Here is a 20,827-nt window from a genome sequence, read left to right on the forward strand (position 1 = left end):
AGTATACAAAACCGTTCAACAGGGTGTGATGGAAAGGTGAATGTGAGAGAACTGACAATGCTAAATTGCCAAGAGTGTATCAGTGTATAAATGAAAATTAGAGCTCACAATGTGAAAACAAATCGCATGTTTCTCTTTTTAAAGGACTTTACTTTTACAGTGGAGGCTATGACAGTGTTGAACGGACTCTTTGGCTGATTCTGATGCATTTATAGATACATGTACACCACCTCTAGATTAAATACAAATCTAATTAGTGAGGATTCATTTGTAGCCATAAAAAAACCCCTCATCTGATGCCGTAGAGATAAAATAGCGATTTTTAACCTTCATCGGTCTGGCTGGACGTTCTGCTACCCCCCCATTTTCTCATTAAAACTATGGCTTTGATCTTGTAATTAAGCCTACATTTTATACATGTTTACTGGCTTGCACTTTATTTAATTTTACTCAGAGCATATTTTAATATTTAAAAATTCGTAGTGGACACAAACATTTCACTCCATATTTTCCAGCACGATCTTGCGCGCAACTTTTAGAATTTCAATGACATTGCTTTCATGATTAATTAAATTTAATTAATTAATTAATCTAATTAAGTACCATCTAAGAATAAAACCTTGGTTTATAAATAAGGAATAACTCAATGATTCAATAAAATAATATTTCTTGGGTATTGTGATCTATATAGCTTACTCTTATAATGTTCCCATATTTCCTGCTCCCCCTCATCCTGCTCCCCCTCATCTACCACCGTGCAAAAATGGCTATTTGGGGTTAATTAATTAGCAATTACTCAAAAACAAGATAACAATGGGCATTTTTGTGACTTTTAAGTAGCTGACATATATATTCCCTTCAATTTGGTACCAAATTTGACTATGTAGCACATGAATTTAAAATTATACACCCTTGTCAATTTCCATGTTTGTTGCACACATGAAACAATACCACCTATATGTGGGCTCAGCTCAAAACGCACGGCCAAATACCACTTCCTACCATTCCGTACATGATGAAGATGAGACTTAAACAAAACATATTTGGTGCATGTTTGTAAATTTTGAGCACATTTGAGGATGTAAAAGACCAGACTTGTGACAATTATCGATTATCGTCACCGTGTTTTGAATTCTTCCTATAAATAGATGCCGTCAGTGTGACGTCATCACCGCGATGTGACTTCACGGTGCCCCGTTTTTACGTACATATGGCACTCATGGCCTATGCCTGCCACTTCCACATACTTGTGCATAATACGGAAGGTCGATTTGTGCCCATAAATGTTTAGGCCTATGTTAAACTGTATGTTATACAAATTGTACAGCTATCATTTCTACCCTATGACGAACCGACATACCTGTAAATCAAATAGCCCACAAAAAACTGGTCATCGCTGGTATTTTTCATGAAGAAAAACGACACTTTTTTACGCCGGAACATGTCCAAAACACTTCAGCTGACGTACAAGCCTCCCCACGCATGTACATAAACAAGCCGTGTTCATTGTTTAATTGTCACCTGCAGCTGTTCGCAAAAAAACTTTCTGCATAAAATTACCTGGGGTCGTTATCAGGCCTGAGACACACTGTCGCTAGTTTGAGGACAGTCACTATGAGTTACTAATGTCGGCACATGCAGAAAATGCGTGATGGGTCGCCATTTTGTGACTCGTGCAAACTAACACAAACAAATTATTGGACTTAATAATCTTTTCAAGTTTTAATAAAGCGTGCATCTATCATGATAATATTACATTTTATTATTTTATTATTTGAATTACATAAGCTATGTCAATTTTGTGTCCATGTTAATTTTTATATGGATTTACCTGTGTTGATTTTAAACTGTTGTGAGCATTGGAGCTACATAAATTGGCAGGCGATTACCCACCATGCAATGCGAATACACGGAAGCGATCCAGTTTAGGATGCATCGCAGTTCCTGTTGTGTAAACCAGGCGTAAACCGCCCATCCAACCTGATCGTGTGCACAGGATTTGTGCTGGAGGCTAGTTAATGCGCACAACCAATGCGCAGAAGAAGACCTTGATACTAGGCGGAGCTTACGTTTCACAAGAATGATTGACAGCTGTGAGTAAGTGAAATTCTGTTCTGTGATTGGTACAAAAATATGGTTCTCGTATAAATGAATATATTATCCATGGCTTCAAAATTAGGAACCGTTTCTTCCACAGAGCCCTATATAGGGCTCTATGGTCTCTACTCATCATACCCGACCGTAGAAGATCTGGCCAGCGGCGCTTGCCAATCAATCAGGCTAGCTATTTGTGCGGCGTGGCCTCTCATCCTTTTTATTATCTCTGGTCTTGTCACGCTGGTAGATTCGCCCACCTGTGATTACTGACCTGGATCTGACAGAAGATTGTGGAATTTACGATTTTCAGCAGCAGGATTTTATGAAACTGCCAATATTTGCAAGTATTCTGAAGGATCGGTAATAATTAAAATATTTTTCATGGTGTCGGTAGTGCAAGTTGAAGTTAGTGAATTTGTGGTTTTGTATGTTATGTGCAAGAGTGTTTTCAGGAAGCGTAAATAGGCAGGCCGTTATGCTAAGCTCTCCATCTTATATGCAAGTTCGGTGATGAACTGGACACATCTGCAGTAGTGTGATGTGTCCAACCTGATATACTCATGGCCCTAGTGAGGAAGGAACAGGGCCATGATGTTTTAAGCTATCTTTTAAGCTGACTGATGTAGCTAGCCAGGGTTTCCTTGAGTATATTTGTGTCCTCTAAATCTAATAGTACAATTAGTAGGGAGTTCGTGAAATACGTTATGGGGGGAATTCCTAGTAGGGATTTTACGTTTTCAATATTACATACGCATGGACAGTCATTTTTTTGCGGGCTCGCTAGGATTCTAGTGAGTAGATTTCTTGCAATATTATTTGGCTTATTTACCATCCAATTTATATCCTACAATGTACCTAGGTATACTTTAGCACAGGGGTGTCTATTCTTCCAGAAAATTGAAATTATTCCCTCACCCTACCGCGCTGTGTCACACCCGTCCCCAGATTCTTCCCCAACTGAAAACCAAAAAACCTTTTTTACAAGCATAATCAGGCTTTCTTTTACGTCTTCCCAACTTCAGAGTGTTTCGGATGTTACATTACGTTAACATGCAATTGCAATCTAATTGAACTTATGAGGGAAACATTTGTGACATTTCATTATTTTAGCATAAATATCAATCACTTTGAATCAGAAAAACCTGTTGAAATTTTTTCAAATGATTCAAAATATGTACAAATATGTGTATAATGCCAGTTGCGATGACGCGTTTGATTGGTAACCAATTTTCATAACACAAAACCTGTTTTAACCATATTTTCAAGTGCTATTTTTGCAGCCAATTCTTGACCGATTTCAACCAATGTTATTATGCTTTGAGAATCTTCCATCCTATACTTTATACACATTTTTAAAAACCAATTTAATTATTCTGGATATTGGCGACCAATTTCGCCTGAACACGGAGGTCTCTGCATCAGCTTGCAGTCCACGATCACCATACATGTAGCGTATAGATATCGTAACACCCATACCGCGGAAACATGGCATGTTGCCTCAGGGGATCGACGCTAAGTCAGGTGGCGTGAGCAAACTCAAAATAAGCGCAAACAGCACGGCGTACACAAAAGAAACTTCTCGCGTAAGATAAGTGATGTTGCCAGGTCTGTACGCTGTACTGGCCTCAGCTAAATTCGAGTACGCTTAGAGGGCACAGGCATGGAAAATTCCAATCTGTGTATTAATAACTAATAAAACACCGTTTAGCGACCCCACTTTTAAGCGGTTACAGAATGTAATCGAGAAAATTATAATTTTGACCCAAAATCTCATTTTTGACCAAAAATCACATTTGTGTACATCCATATCAAAACGATGCACTTGTCGGCTGCTACATGTGTCTCATTTTACATAATAGCTAGGAATAAATACCAGACTCATCTCAAGTAGACGTCACTTCAAATCATCCCCAGCTCACATGGTTTAGGAATATGTTCTCTGTATTCCTAAATCAAGTGACTTCGGTATGATTTGAGGTGACCTCCACTTGGGATGAATCTGTATTTATTCTAACTATTATGTAAAAGTGCATCGCTTTTGATATGGATACTACACCCTGACCAAAATCACATTTTGACCAAAAATCACATTTTGACCAAAATCACATTTTGACCAAAAATCACATTTTGACCAAAATCACATTTTGACCAAAAATCAGATTCTCAAAGCATAATAATGATAAAATCGAATGGATCCTTTCGCACGATACACAAAGATATTGATCTCGCTGTGAGTTTAAAAGATATCATGCTCGGCTATATTGCCTCGCACAATATCTTTTAAAACTCACAGCTCGACCAATATCTTTGTGTATCATGCTCAATCCATCCAATTTTATATCAAATATAGTCCATTGCATTTATATTCCTCAATCTCCCGTATGAATTTGGCGACATTTGGATCGAAACTGACGGAGCCTTTCAATGCACATAATATGCTGAATTAAAGTTTAATTTTCTAATCAAATTCAGCATTGAATTCAGCAAGCAAGGGAATCCCCCATTATGATTACAGTAAATGCTGATAAAGTGCTTGATACATCTTACTATTTAGCGAAATTATGTGCATGGTGATTTTCATTGTGGTATTTATGGGTGTTAGCTTTTCAAAAGTCTAAATATATAGCATCAACTCCAATATCATCGTCATACACTTTTGTCCAGTCAAATAGGCACTCCAATATTAATTGAGAGACACACAAACAACGCTTTTGAAAACCATGCTGATGACAAGAGATCAGGCCATTGTTCTGAATATAATCCATCTGATCATAATTATATGATACGCTCCAAAAGTTTGACTACTTGTAGTACAGTGTACTTGGCTGGTTAAAGAATTGTTAGGGCTCAAACGAGGTCCTTTTTTGAAGAGAGGGTGATATCTTTCCAATCATGCGGAATCAGCACAGATTTCATGGAGGAGTTGAAAAACATGCCGAGTGGAACGTCAAAATCTAACACATTTTGATAAGTGTGATAACTTTGCTTTGCTCTACTCAATTTGAATTTATCTGTTTAAAAAATGATTAGAGCTCTTCCATCCAGGAGGGAGGGCACTCAAATCAAACTTGAAGTCATCCTCGAGCAGAAAAACGTCCTGATGGTGCGATACAAACTTTGATCTTCAGCTGTACAAGGGGACTCTGTGACTTAAAAGGTCCTGTAATCTGCTTATTAGGGAAAGGCAATTACAGTTGTACATGTAGGTTGTATGATATTTGTTGTTTCCCTTCACAACTCAAGCATAAATTCTGCTTGTCCTCAAAACATTTTAGTTGTCCCCAAAATGTGTCATTTTTAAGAGGTAAAATATAGTGGTTGTCCAGAGGATAAATTTTGTACATACATGTATCTCAATATGGTTGTCTCCAGTGATTTTTGGACAAGAGGATAAGTGCTTATTTCAAACACTGAGTGGGGTACACAGGGAGGCGGCATTGGAGTGCACTTGCGTGAGGCTAGGACTGGTGGATTTTGTAATGTCAGAGAGGGCCTGTCATCACAATGTTCCAATATCTGTGCTGTCATGGTCCCCTATGCACTGAACAAGTGCTAGGTGATCATTGATCAACTCCAGGGCATGGTGAATCATTGAAAATGTTTGTACATGACATTTTTACTAAAAAAAAGAATAACTTATCATTGACTGATTATGAGAATCTGTCTGTATGCTGCTCCCTTGACATTAAATACAAACACAGCTGATTATCTCATGATCATGATCTTTCACCATGAGGTTGACTGTGACTACATGTTACATATATACTTCTAGTATTGTCAACAAAACAATTTTCTCGATTGTCGACAAGCATTGACCAATTGTCGGCAAAACACTTGTCATTAAAACTATTAGCTTACATAAACTTAACATCACCATTTTTTTACCTTGAAACCAGTTTTACCTCTGCATCGTTTTCTATTTTATTCGCAAGTGGTGTAGATTATCTTTCCATTACAATCCCAGTATTCTGATGATACGTAAAGTAATATTTTGATGTACATGGTAAATAAACAATGTATAATATGGTCTCTGAACTTGATATTTTGACTTTATTGACGTATTGCTTTATCGACAACTTGTCGACGTTGGATCTTGAGATTTGACGATACTTGTTTTTCCTCTCTGTTTTGGGTAATGTCATGATTGCAGTTTAATACATGAGTTCTAAGCAATGTACAGAAAAAAGTTACATTTTTCAAACATTGAACATAGAGTGTCTTTTTGGATTAGATTTATTTCTAAATCTTAAACATGTATCATTTCTTTAACTCATAATTATTCTGTTCATTCCTTTTTTGCTTTGGCAAGCTTTCATGTTACGAGTTTCAAATTTTAATTTAATTTAATTTGTATGTTAATTCATTTTTCGCATCAGCAAATATGATGGTAGGCTAAGTAATTAATGTTAGTAATTTCTCTGAAGTTAAATGGATATACAATGTAGCAGTACTTTGTATTGATTATAAAAATCTAAAAAATACATGTAAGTTGCATTAAAATGATCAATGTTGAAATGAATAAAAATAAAAATGTGATGTGATGTACATGTTATTCAATTCAATGTCTGTGATGTTAGCATTGTATTAAAATGTTGGTACATTTTATTGACATTTGATTGCACTTGCATGGAGAGTACATAATGTGTAACTCTCATCATGTAACAAGTTACCATGTGAAACACTAGCATGCACAAAGGGAGAGCCGTGGGCCATGCCCCCCCCCATTTTTGGTCAGTTAGTTGTGCTCTTTGGAAAATTACAATGTGTCGTAAAATGTGCATTGCTGGTGTGATGCATAACAAGTGGTAATGACAATAAAAGATTGAAAAATAAATTGTGAAGAATTTTATATTTTGTTGGTCTTCACTCTTCCTCACTTGATTCTTGAATGCCCTAATGGCAAACAATTAGGGTTCAACAATACAAAAATTTACTTTTAAAAAGACTTCTCCGAAGTCCATTTGCCCATCATGCATTCTCTAGCTATTGCTGGTATATATATATACATGTAGCCCTTGATTTGTATTAATTTGTGCACAATTGATAGATTATCCACATCTGATCTTTACAGTGAACATACTCCCTGTGTTTGCTACTTGCTAGAAAGCAAGAAATATATCCACGGCAAAAAGTTAGGGGAATCAATGAGACTCATCTCATGGCCCCCCCACTTTCATGAACCTGTGAACAGATGCTACTGATTTGAAATATTTTTATCATTTCTTTGAAAATTGCTTGCAGCTACATAGTGCATGTATATGCATACAAGCCATACATACTTGGTGGGTTTATTATTGTTTATATGAACAGCTGTTATGGATGTGTGACACAATAGTGACACCCACAAACATTTGGGTATGTAATCAATGACAACGTCACAGCTGATTTGGACAATGTATTATGGGAAAACAATGATGTTTGAATAAAGAGATCACTGGTTTGTGGGGATTTATTTAGTTTAGTAAATACAGAATAATGATAAAACAAGTATAAAGCATCAAAATTTAACGTACAAAAATGTGAACCAACCACCAAATGCCATCCCAGATTGGAATGGCATACACGCCACAACACCAAAAGTAGCAAGGCAAGGATAGCCCATAAAAGCTCGGCTACGTAGTACAATGTACGTATGCACTATGCAGTCTTATTTCCAGTGGGTGCCAAAACAAAAGATGGCTGTGGACGTGGAGGAAAACAGAAAAGGAGACATTTGGACATAAGCCTACAATGTACGTATAAATTCAGCAGATTCCTGCTTTAGAGCACTATCAGCCAGTTGTTTTTGACAGCCTTTTTGAATGCCATCCTTCTGCTAATGGACTGAATTTGAGGTGGCAAGTCATTCCAATCTAAATAGTAAGACTTGTAGGCAATGCCTTTGACTCCGGGCAGCGGCGGGCACAAAGAAATTAAAATTACTAGATCTAGTACGATGGGTATGAGCACTTGGAGTTTCTAATGAAATTGTTCTTGAGGTATGGTGCACCAGTATCATTGTAATTGTTTGGCATGGTCCTGAGAATTTTGAAAGTTTAATGGAGTTATGAGTCAATTGATCAACCTGGTGTTATTCATGTAGGGCCTATGCATCCCTTCAATTCATTGTTAGTCAATAATGGGGCTTTGCTTGGCATTTTGCCGAATGTTATAAATAAATAAGAAATAAATAAATTAAAAAAAATTGTGTTCACCATGTGACCATGTTTACATCAGATCTTTATGATCTACAGTTCGAACAGCATATTCAATTATTTTTTTATTGATGAAATGTATCAATTATATTCATCCAATGAACATCAATGGTTGAAATTGAGCCCTAGTTGAAAACTGAAGGTACATGACAATGAAAGACACTAATAATGACCCATGATGTACTCTACACCATGGAACCTTTGTATATTACTTACATTTTAAGCATTAGACATACATGCATTCCTTGCGCTGTGCACATTACTGCTCAGAGATAAATTGACATCATTTATTATTCTGGCAGGTTCCTGCTTTCTGCAAATTAACTTGTCCTTGTGGCTGTGTTTTATTACATGCTGAGCAAGCTATAGATTGTCTACAGAGAGAGACTAGTTCAAGCATGGAAGCAAATTAAAGTTACACTAGGGTCATCCAAAAAGTTCAGCCTCATCCTTCAAACTTATCTCTGCCTCTGCAAAGAGCCTGGAAAGGATAGCTCTTTAATATTTTCCACGATTATCAACTGGGGTTTTATATATCTAACATGTGAGCTAATTTGGTTTTAATACCTTTTCTTTATTTGTTGGGGGATTTGTTCAATTTTTTCATTTTGTTGTAGGTATCGTAAAAAGGAAATTCATATTTAGTGGATCAGAAACGGAGAAAATCTGTACAGTAATCTAACTGAAGAAGGCATTAGTAGATTTAATTGAAGTGACCTACATGTACAATATCATTAAAGTCAACTAAGATGGTTTGAAATAATTTGAACATAACCAAAAATCATTTGACTGTCCAAAAAAGCTTCTTTCCTTCAATGAAAACCACTGCTTCTAAAATACCCATAATAATATTGAAATTATTCTAATTAGGCATAATAATATCCAAATTATCTAAAATATCCACATATCTGAACTATAGAAATATCCATTATTATAGTCTTGATAATATCCAAATTATCTAAAATATCCAAATATCTAAAATATCAATAGGCGGAACTATTATCTAAATTATCCTTTTTTAATATCCAAATATCTTAAATACCGGTATCTAATATCTTAGTAGCTTTTAAGCTAATTAGATATTTGTCAGGATAATTTAGAGAGTTACAATCCTGCATCTTAATGCTCACACACTGTATTCAGAACTGAAGTTGCAACAGTTGAGGCAGAACGTTTTGAATGACCCTCATACAATAATGGCTTATCATGACCATTCTATTGCTATCTCTCTCTTGTTATGCACAGGAAACCAAAAAGAGCAATTTATTTTTCATTTGCAGCGCTACAATCCCGGGGCTACAATGTATACATTGCAGAGATTGCTTCAAGAGATATTATAATGTCACTATACATGTAGACCAGGGGGTTGAGAAAAATAGACTTTGTTGAAGGTTTTATGTTAAAATATTTGCGTGTGTTTTTGTTGTTGTTTGTTTTGCTTTTAAAAACACTTCTTTTGGAAACATGTGTACCTATATGTGGTGTGATCAAGCAAAATCAGTTTGAAGTGGGATATTCAATTTTCAGGATTGTAAACAACATAAATTTACAAAGCTACATTTTGCAGAAAACTCCATTGAATTTGGACAACCAGTTCAAAAGATACCAGCAGTTAAAGAAACAAAATAAAAGGAAATACATCCTTTATTTGGCTATCAAAATCAATATTTCCGACTTCCAACTGATTTTGCTTGGTCACATCACATTATGGAGAATGGAGGTATACAAATGGTCCCAGATCAATGCTATTCCATTATGCAACAAAAGAACACCTCTCATACAATGTAGGATTTCTATGTGTATTTACCAAAAACTTTTTTTTTTTCATTTCTCTGCAGATTGCTCTAATCTTCTTTGGTATCCTATATGCTGCATCCTATGCAATTATCAACTACTTCAAGAAACAGCCACACAAGGATGACTACTATATCGGTAAGTGTACATGAAGTAATGACATATTGTACTTATTCAAAGATTCAAACGTATATGTGCTTGACACACATAAGGCCTAAAAAAATTGTTTGTTTTGCGTAACATAAAAAAATTAGGGTAGGTAGGTCGGGATTTTCTAAGCAAAAGCAGTAGAGAAATTGTGATTTCCAAACAAAGGTATCGAACGTATCTATTCAAAATCACACTCCTGTGATGGGATTTTGTTCAATGTTCGATGCTACATTTGGAGATCGCAGTCTCTCTAATATTTGTGTTTCCCTCTGTTAGTGTTACAGTTAAAATTTCCAGAGTACAGAAACTATGATTTGACTAACTGATTGACTGTCTGACTGACTGACTGACTGACTGACTGACTGACTAGCCTATGATACTACACTTGACATCAACACAACCAGTGCTCGACATCAGGCGGGCCCTCCAGCCAAATACAGACCCATGAAATTGTGATACCTGCCTGGCATTACCTGTGTTTGGTTGTAGGTCTGACTAAGTGTCACATATGTAGACCAGGGTAACATTAAAAGTTTAGTTCAGGCTCACAAAAATTAATGAGGGCCTGCTGTAGATTCAAACGTAGTGACAGGGCGGAATGGTCTGTGAAGATTTTGGCAGTCAAGTTAGCTCAATCGATAAGGCGTTCGACTATGGTGCGAGAGGATGCGGGTTCGAACCCTGGCGGTGCCTAGTACGCTCTCGTAGAAAAATTGAGTAAGCTAGAAATTCCCCTGGACAAGGAACTCACTGTTAATTTGTCTTGTTGTAACCCATACGAAACTCGGGTGTGCTCTTGAAGCAGCAAAATCCCTGATTTGTTGTTAAATGGTTTATGGAATGATGTGGGCCGTAGTGGTCAGTGAGAATATTTAAAGTGTGTTGGCATTGACCCCTGTGTGTAGCATTGTGCCTGTGTGTAGCACACTATAAATCACTGCTCTTTTTTTGGCTTATTTTGAGCACTTCTTACATCGGATAGAAACTGATAACTCTGGATGTGTAGAAAATATATGAGGAAACCCACTGCTCAAGTTGATTCTATGCATGTAAAATCAGGACTCAAAATGTTTTTTGATTTCCAAGGCTATTTTGAACATTTTCTATGAAAGCTAGCCCACATGTAGTATTTGCCATCAACAAATATTTTTCACCGGAACTATTTTGTGAAACATGGGGGCAGACCAGCTTTAATCCAGCTGTGTATTTTGAATCCTGGTTGCATTTAATGTAGAAAATGCAATGTATGAACAAAAGTTCTAATTTGTTTGTTCTCTGTCCTTACTGATAATAGTTAATCATCTCGCTTACTCTCCTTCTCTCTTCATCCCTCTATACAGAGAATGAAGAAGATGCCATGGTATATCGCATAGCGCTCTGGATATCTACATTTACTCTTGCCGTGTCAATGGGGGCGGTATTACTATTACCGATATCGATCTTGAGTAATGAGATCTTATTGTGGTATCCCAATAGCTATTTGTTACAATGGCTCAATGGGTCACTGATTCATGGTAAGTAAACAATAAGTGTATAGTCTGTCTCCTCTCAAGTTGAGAGTAACGCCATCTTGGATTTCGCAATGGCAGATTCAAATCTTGTGCTCTAACGTAATCCCGCTGGGGTATACATTTGCATAGAAGGGTGATTGTCCATACTCTGGCGACGCAACTGTGTAAATGCACTGATTCAAATCAGCCACTGCAAAATCCAGCATGGTATTACACTTAACTTGAGACAAGACATACTATCGTGAGACATTGTCCACAAATGGAGATGCAGACTGTCAGATACCAAAGCTGATCAACTCAACATTAGGGCAAACACTTTAATATTGTCCATCGGTTTCCGGCACAGATTCTGCTCAATTTGATTCTTCATTACGTCAAAATCATAAGAGAACAATTGTAAATGGCAAGTAAAACCTTGTCCATGAATGTGTAGTTTTGTGTACGCATGCTGCACATAATAACTTGCCCTTGATAAAGGGCAACCATGTTTAATAATAGCATTCAGAGGTCTGGTTAGTGTCATAATATTTATCTTGATGTTTCCTGAAACTGCACCTCCAATTTCCTTTGTACAACAATATATGTAAATTGTGATCAAGACAAAAGATGCAGGCATTGAGTGCATACAACCAAGCTTGTTGGAGCTAAGACTAGTTATCAGGTATACTAGCCTCAGAGTTGGAGTATATCATAGCTATGAGACAGCATCGAGCTAGTGCTACCTATAAAATGCAACCATAGAATACTTGGAGAATAAACAATATGAATTTTTGTTTTTGCTATTCTCTACTGTGTGATGATGACAGGCAGGTCCAATATCACTATGCAGCTAGTTCGCACCTCTACAAGCGTGTTCTACTGATGCAGACATTGCAGTCTACCATGTGATAGACCGCATGCAGGAACAAATGAAATCAAGTGCTAACAAGCTAACCCCCAGCCACTTTACTAAGAAGATAAATATAAGCCTGTCAGTAACAAAACATTTCATAGTAATTAGCCTTTCAAATCAAACCTCAAGAAATGGGCAAATCTACAATGCTTATAAAATGAAAATGCTTGAAGGACAGTGTACATGTACAAATTCAGAAGTTGTCAGTTATGTGTAACTTGAGCATTACCATAGGTCATTCATTCATGCAGTTGACAGTTGTTTGATTTCAATAGTTTCCTGAAAAAAGCCATAAATTGATTTCCTGTTTGCCGGCTAGTTTCCTGTAGTTGTATACAGTCTAAGTGGACATGTGTGATTAATTGCTCACATGTTGTCAATGTTGAACTCTATACTTGCTTTTAAATTTGTATTTGTAAGCTTCCTTACAATGACCTATACACATTCTCGCATTATTTTTGTGGTAGCTGCTAGGAAAGTGTGCAAAAATAAAATGTTACAGCACCAAATTTTCTTCAGTTGATTCTCAAAACTCTTTGCGTTATAAGATTTTTTTAAATTGCTTTGTATACTGACACAAAAAGCACACAGTTAATATAATTGATTAAGTGTCAATTCTGAAGTAAATTTATATTGCATACAGGCTTGCCACAACAGTGTAGCGAGCAGTGCTAAAAGTCAGCCCAATTTCCAATACCAGAAAAAGGCACCCAAAATCCTAGCATGCTATTTACAATGATGCTGAACCCAGTAATAACTTGTATTATGGGTCTTTTGTTTTACATGTACATAGTATATTGATGTTAGGATTTTTTTTCATATTTTTTTGCGATTTTATTTTGCGGATCTGGCAAGTGCTACAATCGTTCATGATTGATTAAAAAAAATTGGAAAAAAAATTACAAGTTTGTATTCAAAATTGGCAGATTTGTAACTTGTGTTCACTGCATAATTAATCTATTAAAAATCTAAAAATGCATTGGTTTTGTATAATTAATATGTTTCTATATCTTTTATAGATTCTGAAGTGAACACACATGTTACAAATCTGCCCCTTTTGGATACAAAATTGTAATATTTTGGTGGTTTTTCCCAATTTTAAAAAAATAAACCGCAATTAAGTGATTGCAGCAGTTGGGAGGAATTTTAATTCTTGTACTTAACTTCTTGTAACTTGTACTTAAAAGTACAAGTTCAGGAGGGATTAAGTACAACATGGACTTTTGTGGAGAAAAGGAAAGAACGTTACCCATGTGTTCTAAGTATTTAGAGGTTCTTGGAATATCTTCACATGCTCTAGTTGTAATGAAGTTGCTTGTTATCAAAAAGAGGAAGAGAGTGTTTGTATCATGTGATAGTTAAAAAAAGTATTTGATTTCTTTTCCCCCAGGTCTCTGGAACCAGATTTTCTTGTTCTCCAACCTGTCATTATTTGTTCTGATGCCCTTTGCTTATTTCCTGACTGAATCAGAGGGATTTGCAGGATCTAAGAAGGTAATGTTACTTGGTACTTACTTAGTATGGTGCTCAATGTAGATGTGACACCATTTAAGACAGCACTATTGTGAATCAGAGGTAGGGGCAAATGGGGGGGGGTAAAAAACAAGGAAAAGAAAATTGTATACAACTGCATATTAAACTTGACAAGCAAGTATGCTATGGATATAAGGATTTTCACAAAATATGTGCCTGGTTGTTTACAATTTGATGATATAATAACAGCTCAATATTAATTTATTTATATCAAAGTACACTACTTGAGCTGGCTTATAACCTTTCCAATTACTGTACAAATGGTAATTTTTGTAAGGGTTTTAATTTCGCGGATTTCGCGAATGGAGTGTCATCCGCGAAATTAACACCTCGCGAATATATGTAGGCCTATAATGTATTGCAAGTATAGGGCAAGACTAGGCAATCGTGAAAATAACAATCGCAAAAATGTCTCTCACTCCAATTCACGAAAATAACTGTACGCGAAAATTACCACTTATAGAGTAAGCTAAAGTTGAAAGTAATTTCATAATTCAAATCTGCCTGTGTGTGTTGACCTGCATTGTAGAACTAGAAGTTATGGAACTTGACAGTGCAGTGAACTTGTTGAATTGACACTGAACACAGGATCAAGGTCATGAAAATAAGGTCAAATTATTTAAATATCCTTTCTGTAGATTAAAATAGTTCACTTTTGCAGTGACAATTTCCAGACATTACAAACCATTTTTAAATGCTTGATATGTGAGTGCATATATCTATTTACATGATTTAGCTCTTTTTAATAGATAAGCACTGACCAGTGAGTTAATTTATTTCTGTAGGGGTCAGGGAGGAATTTAAATTAAAATTATCCTGTTTTGGCAAATGAAACAAGTCCTAATCCTAGTTCTAACAGGTGATAAAAGGCATATTTCAATATTTGGCCAAATTTTTGAAATAAGGGCCAAAAACACACATTTTTAGGGTGTGTTTCATATGCTGTGACAATCAAGCCCAAAGACTTGACTAAGAACACTTTCAGGTAATGCATTCTAATTTTTGAAAATACATTTTTTGATATCTTTTATAACCGATTATCAACATTAACAAAAAATATTAAATTTATAAGCAAACTCATACCATATACTGCAAATTTTGAATGCTTAGAATTGTACCAAGTCTTTGCATTTTGTGACTAAAATTGTCAAAAATCATGCAAAAAACATGTTTTTGGCCCATTTCCCCTAAAATTGTACAACGATTCAAATTTGACTGTTATTGCCAGTTAAAATTAACTAAAGGGTTCAGATTCAGCTATGTTTCATTTGACAAAACAGGATAATACTTTTGTAATCCAAAAAAAAATTGCTGTATTTTTCTGGAATGGGGAGTAGTGCACTTTACACATTGAGTGACAGGTGCATGATTTTATGAATTCATATATGCTTAAATGTCAAGTTTTTATAGATGTACACATTAACTAAATTGAAATGACTTTCTCTTTTATACTACAAAGTATGTTTTCGTATAGCTCTCTTAATTATTCTTGACTCCCTCCTAATTTTAGGATTGTCTGTACTTCAATTGTTTTATTGTTCTCTTCATTCCTACGTTGCAGGGTATCAAGGCTCGAGTGTACGAGACATTTGTGGTACTGCTCATGTTAGCTCTATTAGTGTTTGGATTAGTTTGGGTGTTATCAGCATTCCTTGACAATGACCAATCTAGCAGAGAGGCACTCGTCAGTAAGTATTCAGACTGAATGCTAAAAAGGAGCTGAAATCATATTCTGCTATAAAAATATTGATTTGCAAATTCAGATCAAAATTCCAGAGGACCTACCTTCTTCTACCAGTGAACACTTAAACATATTGCTATAAATACTTGAACTAAGTATACAAGGGGTGAGAAAATGATCACAAACTGAAGTTGGTTGGCTTGTGAAAAAATAAGACTCATAACACTGTGTATTGATATAGAATAACATGCAGGCAGTTGGGCGCAGTCCTTATGCCAGTTGTGCATTGCGTAATGCGTGACTGAGGTATGTGTATGTGAATTTACGTGTACAGTAGCAAAAGTCAAAATAATTTTCACCTTATATAAGCCCAACACACTTTAGTACTTTAGTAGACTACCTGCAAGTCTGGTAGCAACATGCTTATTTGTCATAGTTCTTAGCTCCTTGCAATCTACTTCTAAAAATCAGTGGGCTAGAAGTCAGAGCTGCTTCTGACAAAAGGTTGATGGTTGCCTGTTCAAGTAACCTGTTGGCATTCTTAATTTGTATATAATGTAATATTGTTATTTTTCATTACAGAGGCAGGCACATCATATTTGCCATATTTGTATTCTTATATGTCACTGTTGGGTGTTTTACTCTTACTCAGTAAGTACCAAATAGAATTAACATTTGAAACTGAATCGAGATATTTTTAGAATCAAGAGTGAAAATAAGCAGGCTACAGGCCTTTTTTCAGGTCCACTGTAGCCCACTGAGATTATAAATCACAACACCAGGCTATACTTTTTTGTCCTGAGCCATAGCCTATCACCATTCAGTCAAATAGAAATAGAAAATGGTGAACCGGAATGGGGTTTCTCTGCAATGTGAGGTCGGAATTTTAGCTATTATTAATTCAACCAAAGTGGAAATGGTATATGATGGAATCAGATGATCTTCTTTTAAAATTTCTAGTAAACTAAACTGGCTTCAAAAAGAAACTTATAATTTTTCACAAGGTCATATCTTAAAATCCTGTCCATAAAAATGAACAAAAATTGCACACAGGATTACTTCAATACTCTACTCGAAACACTGGTCAGTAACCAAACAGTTGTCCAACTGACACAACAGCAAAATGCACTGACGTGGAACACCTTCCTGGACCACATTCACAGCCCAACAGATTTCTTTTGCTGGGTTCCAATTATTCGCCTGTACATGAACAAAACTTACACACAGGATTACTTGAATACTCTACTCTAAACACATGTCAGTAACCAAGCAGTTGTCCAACTGACACAACAGTAAAATGCACTGACACAGAACAGCTTCCGGGACCAAGTTTCTTTTTGAGGCCAGTTTATATGGGTTTCAATATAAAATAAAGTTCATGTTGCAGCATCACAAAATCGACCTATAGATTTTGACACATTTGCTCCTATAAAATCACAACTGCAACTAGTGACATCATCCTTATATACTGATGATGAGTCTAAATCATTTTTGTATCATTTTCCTTGCTGCAGTTTCGACACCCCTAGGGTTCACTAGGATGTTTTCTGTGATCGGTAAACTGGTGGTCAAACCACAATTTATGGAAAACATTGAGGAGGATTTCCACTCAGCACGGTTTGAAGAGGAAGATCTCAAGAGGAAGCTGGAAGGTATGCAGAATTAATAGGGCTGATTGCAATCGTTGCATTCACAGAGGGAATTGAATCAAAAGCATGTTAACAGTTCCTGTCATATAACATCAGCTTAATAACTGAGATCATTGTAATTGCATCAAACATGGACTCAGTAAAAGCTGATAAAATTGAATGTGTTACCGATCCAGGGGAAGCTCGTCTTTTCTCCTTTTAAATCTAAAAAGTCATGCAACTTACATCAGCCTATTTTGGGGTAATAATTACAGTCTCACAGCTCCTAATAATTTGATATTTTGTCACTCCTGGATATGCAAGCAATCATAGTTAAAATGTATCACTTTGTTTTCTTTGTTAATATCAGATAAAAATAAAAAGAAAGAAAACGGCACACCACCACGGGTTCACCTCCGAAATGGACACACAAGCACACCACCAAACACGCACCTTAATGGTGGATCAGAACTTCGACAACGTTTAGCAGAGGTTCAGAGAGAGCGGCAGGTGTTGGACAGGAGGCGGAAAGCGTCGTCTTGGCAGCGTAATGTCGGCTATCCTCTGTTGTGGATTTTGATGTTTTTACTCACAGTATTGTGTTTATTTATTGTGGGGTGGAATGTGTTAAGGATGTTGTTTGGGGTTGGCTACTTACCAGTCAGTATCAAGGTAGGTTTAGTAAGTTTAGTTCTTTAGATTTGTATAACATTGTATTTGGAAGTGGCAATCTGATATAGTACCTGTCAGGGTTAACAAGACACCCATCTTAGCTGGCCACCCATTAGCCCACTTCCAGTTGGGACTATCGTAAATCAGTCTGTTTCAATAGCTGATGATTGTGCACAATTAATAGATTTTCCGTATCCAATCTTTATAGAGACCGTACTCTCTCTTTCCAACCAGTTTTGGAAGGTGGTCAAGTGCATTTTACTCAAGATTGCATGACACTAAATGGGTAGATCACAAAGACAGAATTAAGATGGCTATAGGAGTCAATTTAACAAATGAGTTCAGGCTGGAATGGCTCTTGAAAATTGTGGCTTAGTTCTAGCACTGGAAATGATGAATGCAAAGAAATGTAATTGGAAAGGCCACATGAAATAGGAGAGAACAAGAATACAGGAAATGAAATCTAATGATATTGTTACTTTGTTTTCCTTACAGGAAGAAGGTCTTGGCAAAGTATCTCTGTCCATGTTGGGTTGGTTTGGCGCTCTCATTGAAACAATGCTGATATTGTATCCTTACATTACATTTTATTTTATTTGTGCTAATGATGCTTCCTGAAAATTTAAGTGCTGTTTAAAAAACTTAAGTGGCTAGGTGGGTGGGGGAGCAAAAATATGGACATTCTCTATAGACAAGGGAACAACCCAAAAGTGATGACACCATATTAATGAAAGTACATTGGTTAAGAAGCTGACCTCCTCCGTCCCTGTAACACAAGTGTGAAATATTGAAGATTCCAACCCAGGTCAAATTTGACTGATGGTTTGACAAGTTTTTTTACATGTGTAATCAGACTTTTTAACCCCCACCGTAACAAAAGGACCTTCGTTTATAGGACGTCAACAAACTTTGTATGTGTTCCTTGAGATAACATGTGACATCTTGACCAACCAGGGTGTTTGGAATGACCATGGTTCCATATGTGAATCATGTTTTGTTGAGGACCCATATACTTTAAAATCTTAAGCCAAATCAGATATAAGGAAATAAAGCTATTGAATAATGAAGTGGCCATATGCTGTTACCTAAAGCATGTCAATAGACCAGTTCCTAATCTATGTTAAGAAACACAGTACTCTCATCTATAGATGTTCTTAAAACTGCCACACCTTTCACATTGCCCGATTTGACACATTTTATGGCGGGAACATCAAGTCGGGTTCTGATTGTCTAATTGAATCACGTCATCACATTAGCATCTCATTCGCTGATCAATCTGCATAGTATTGCAGGCATGATTTTATCAGAGGGCTGACAGTAAATTTTGCTGATCCCTCCTTTTTTTTACGTATGTCGATTTAACACACGAACACGTGGTAGTGTTCCAGGCCTACGCGATGGCAGGGTAATGGCAGCTTCCATACTTTTATTACTTTTATAATGAGCTGTCATATCCCAATTAGTTTTATCTCTGATTTTATGGAAAAGATCCTGACGAGGGGACATACCCACTGCATTTGCTCCTCTGGTTTCGCTACGCTATGGTTCTGCAGTGGCTTAATAAAAGTACTTGAAGAATGTTGTACAGCATTATGTTTCTTAACCAGCCATTCTTGACAGATATTTCATGCTAGCATCCGTGGTAGGATTATACGGTGTACCATTCGTTGGTCGCATGATACCCCATTGGCAGGACACATCCATGACCAAAGTTATTGTTAACTGTCTTGTCTTACTTATCCTAAGCTCTGCACTACCAGTACTATCTAGAATATTAGGTAAGTGTATGGTTAAATGTCAATCAAACTTGCTACAACACTTATATTGTATAATTTGGTTCACCTTAAGTTCGGTAGTGACGTACATTCGTATTTCGATTGCTGCAGTATCGAATGCGCGTAAAGTTAAATGCGCTGAGTGTATACGCATGTGTACAGGGGCGGTTTGTCGGCACGCGCGAGCATTGACGTCACTACCGAACTTGAGGTAAACCAGTCATCATATTTCCCTTTAAAGGTGGATGACCCAAATGTCAGCAGCATCACTCCATTTTCATCAAAATGGAGATTTGGCAACTATAAAAGGATAAACTCGTTTTAAAGACCTAATAGATGGATGGTATAATCAAAAACTTGACCGCTTCATCCTCCATAGTGGTATACCACCCACACTGTTCTATGGGTCATTGTGACATACTTTTGCTTCTATACTCTGTCTCATCTCAAGTTAAGAGTAACACCTTGATATTGGAGTAGTTACTTAGTGGCAGAAAAGTGTGTGCTAACCTAATCCTGCGGAGCATATACACACGCGTAGAAGGGGGATTTGTCTGTATGCTGGCAACGCACCACCACATAAATGCGCTGATTCGAGTCTGCCATTAGAAAATCCAACATGGTATTACTCTCAACTTGAGACGAGACACAGTATTTTATTCAAACCACTTGAGCAATTATTTAACGCGAAACTCAAAAGGTTGTTTTGGTGACAGCCTCATCTTCCCACTTTACCACATGAAAATGCATATTTGGGTATATGGAATATGTTTATTTTAGGTGGTATATATGATCAAAAACAAGGTAGTCTGATAGTTACCACCCCAGATGAGCCACTAGGATATACATTTTTGGTAATGGGTCTCAATGTGATTTGGATAACAGAATGTTGTACTATTA

At 36.5% G+C, this 20,827-nt stretch overlaps 1 protein-coding gene across 1 annotated transcript in view; it reads left to right on the top strand.

Annotated features, from left to right (window-relative positions):
• Positions 1 to 20,827, top strand: part of LOC140141984 (protein LMBR1L-like) — a 32,180-nt gene that overhangs the window by 3,379 nt on the left and 7,974 nt on the right. The window contains exons 2-10 of the mRNA XM_072163882.1: positions 10,130 to 10,223; positions 11,576 to 11,749; positions 14,029 to 14,132; positions 15,733 to 15,859; positions 16,435 to 16,503; positions 17,367 to 17,504; positions 17,851 to 18,152; positions 18,648 to 18,721; positions 19,773 to 19,930. Of these exons, the coding sequence (XP_072019983.1) occupies positions 10,130 to 10,223; positions 11,576 to 11,749; positions 14,029 to 14,132; positions 15,733 to 15,859; positions 16,435 to 16,503; positions 17,367 to 17,504; positions 17,851 to 18,152; positions 18,648 to 18,721; positions 19,773 to 19,930 (1,240 nt within the window). The remainder of the gene's footprint in view (positions 1 to 10,129; positions 10,224 to 11,575; positions 11,750 to 14,028; positions 14,133 to 15,732; positions 15,860 to 16,434; positions 16,504 to 17,366; positions 17,505 to 17,850; positions 18,153 to 18,647; positions 18,722 to 19,772; positions 19,931 to 20,827) is intronic.

The sequence above is a fragment of the Amphiura filiformis genome, chromosome 20, assembly GCF_039555335.1.
Source record: "Amphiura filiformis chromosome 20, Afil_fr2py, whole genome shotgun sequence".
NCBI classification, from domain to species: Eukaryota; Metazoa; Echinodermata; class Ophiuroidea; order Amphilepidida; family Amphiuridae; genus Amphiura; species Amphiura filiformis.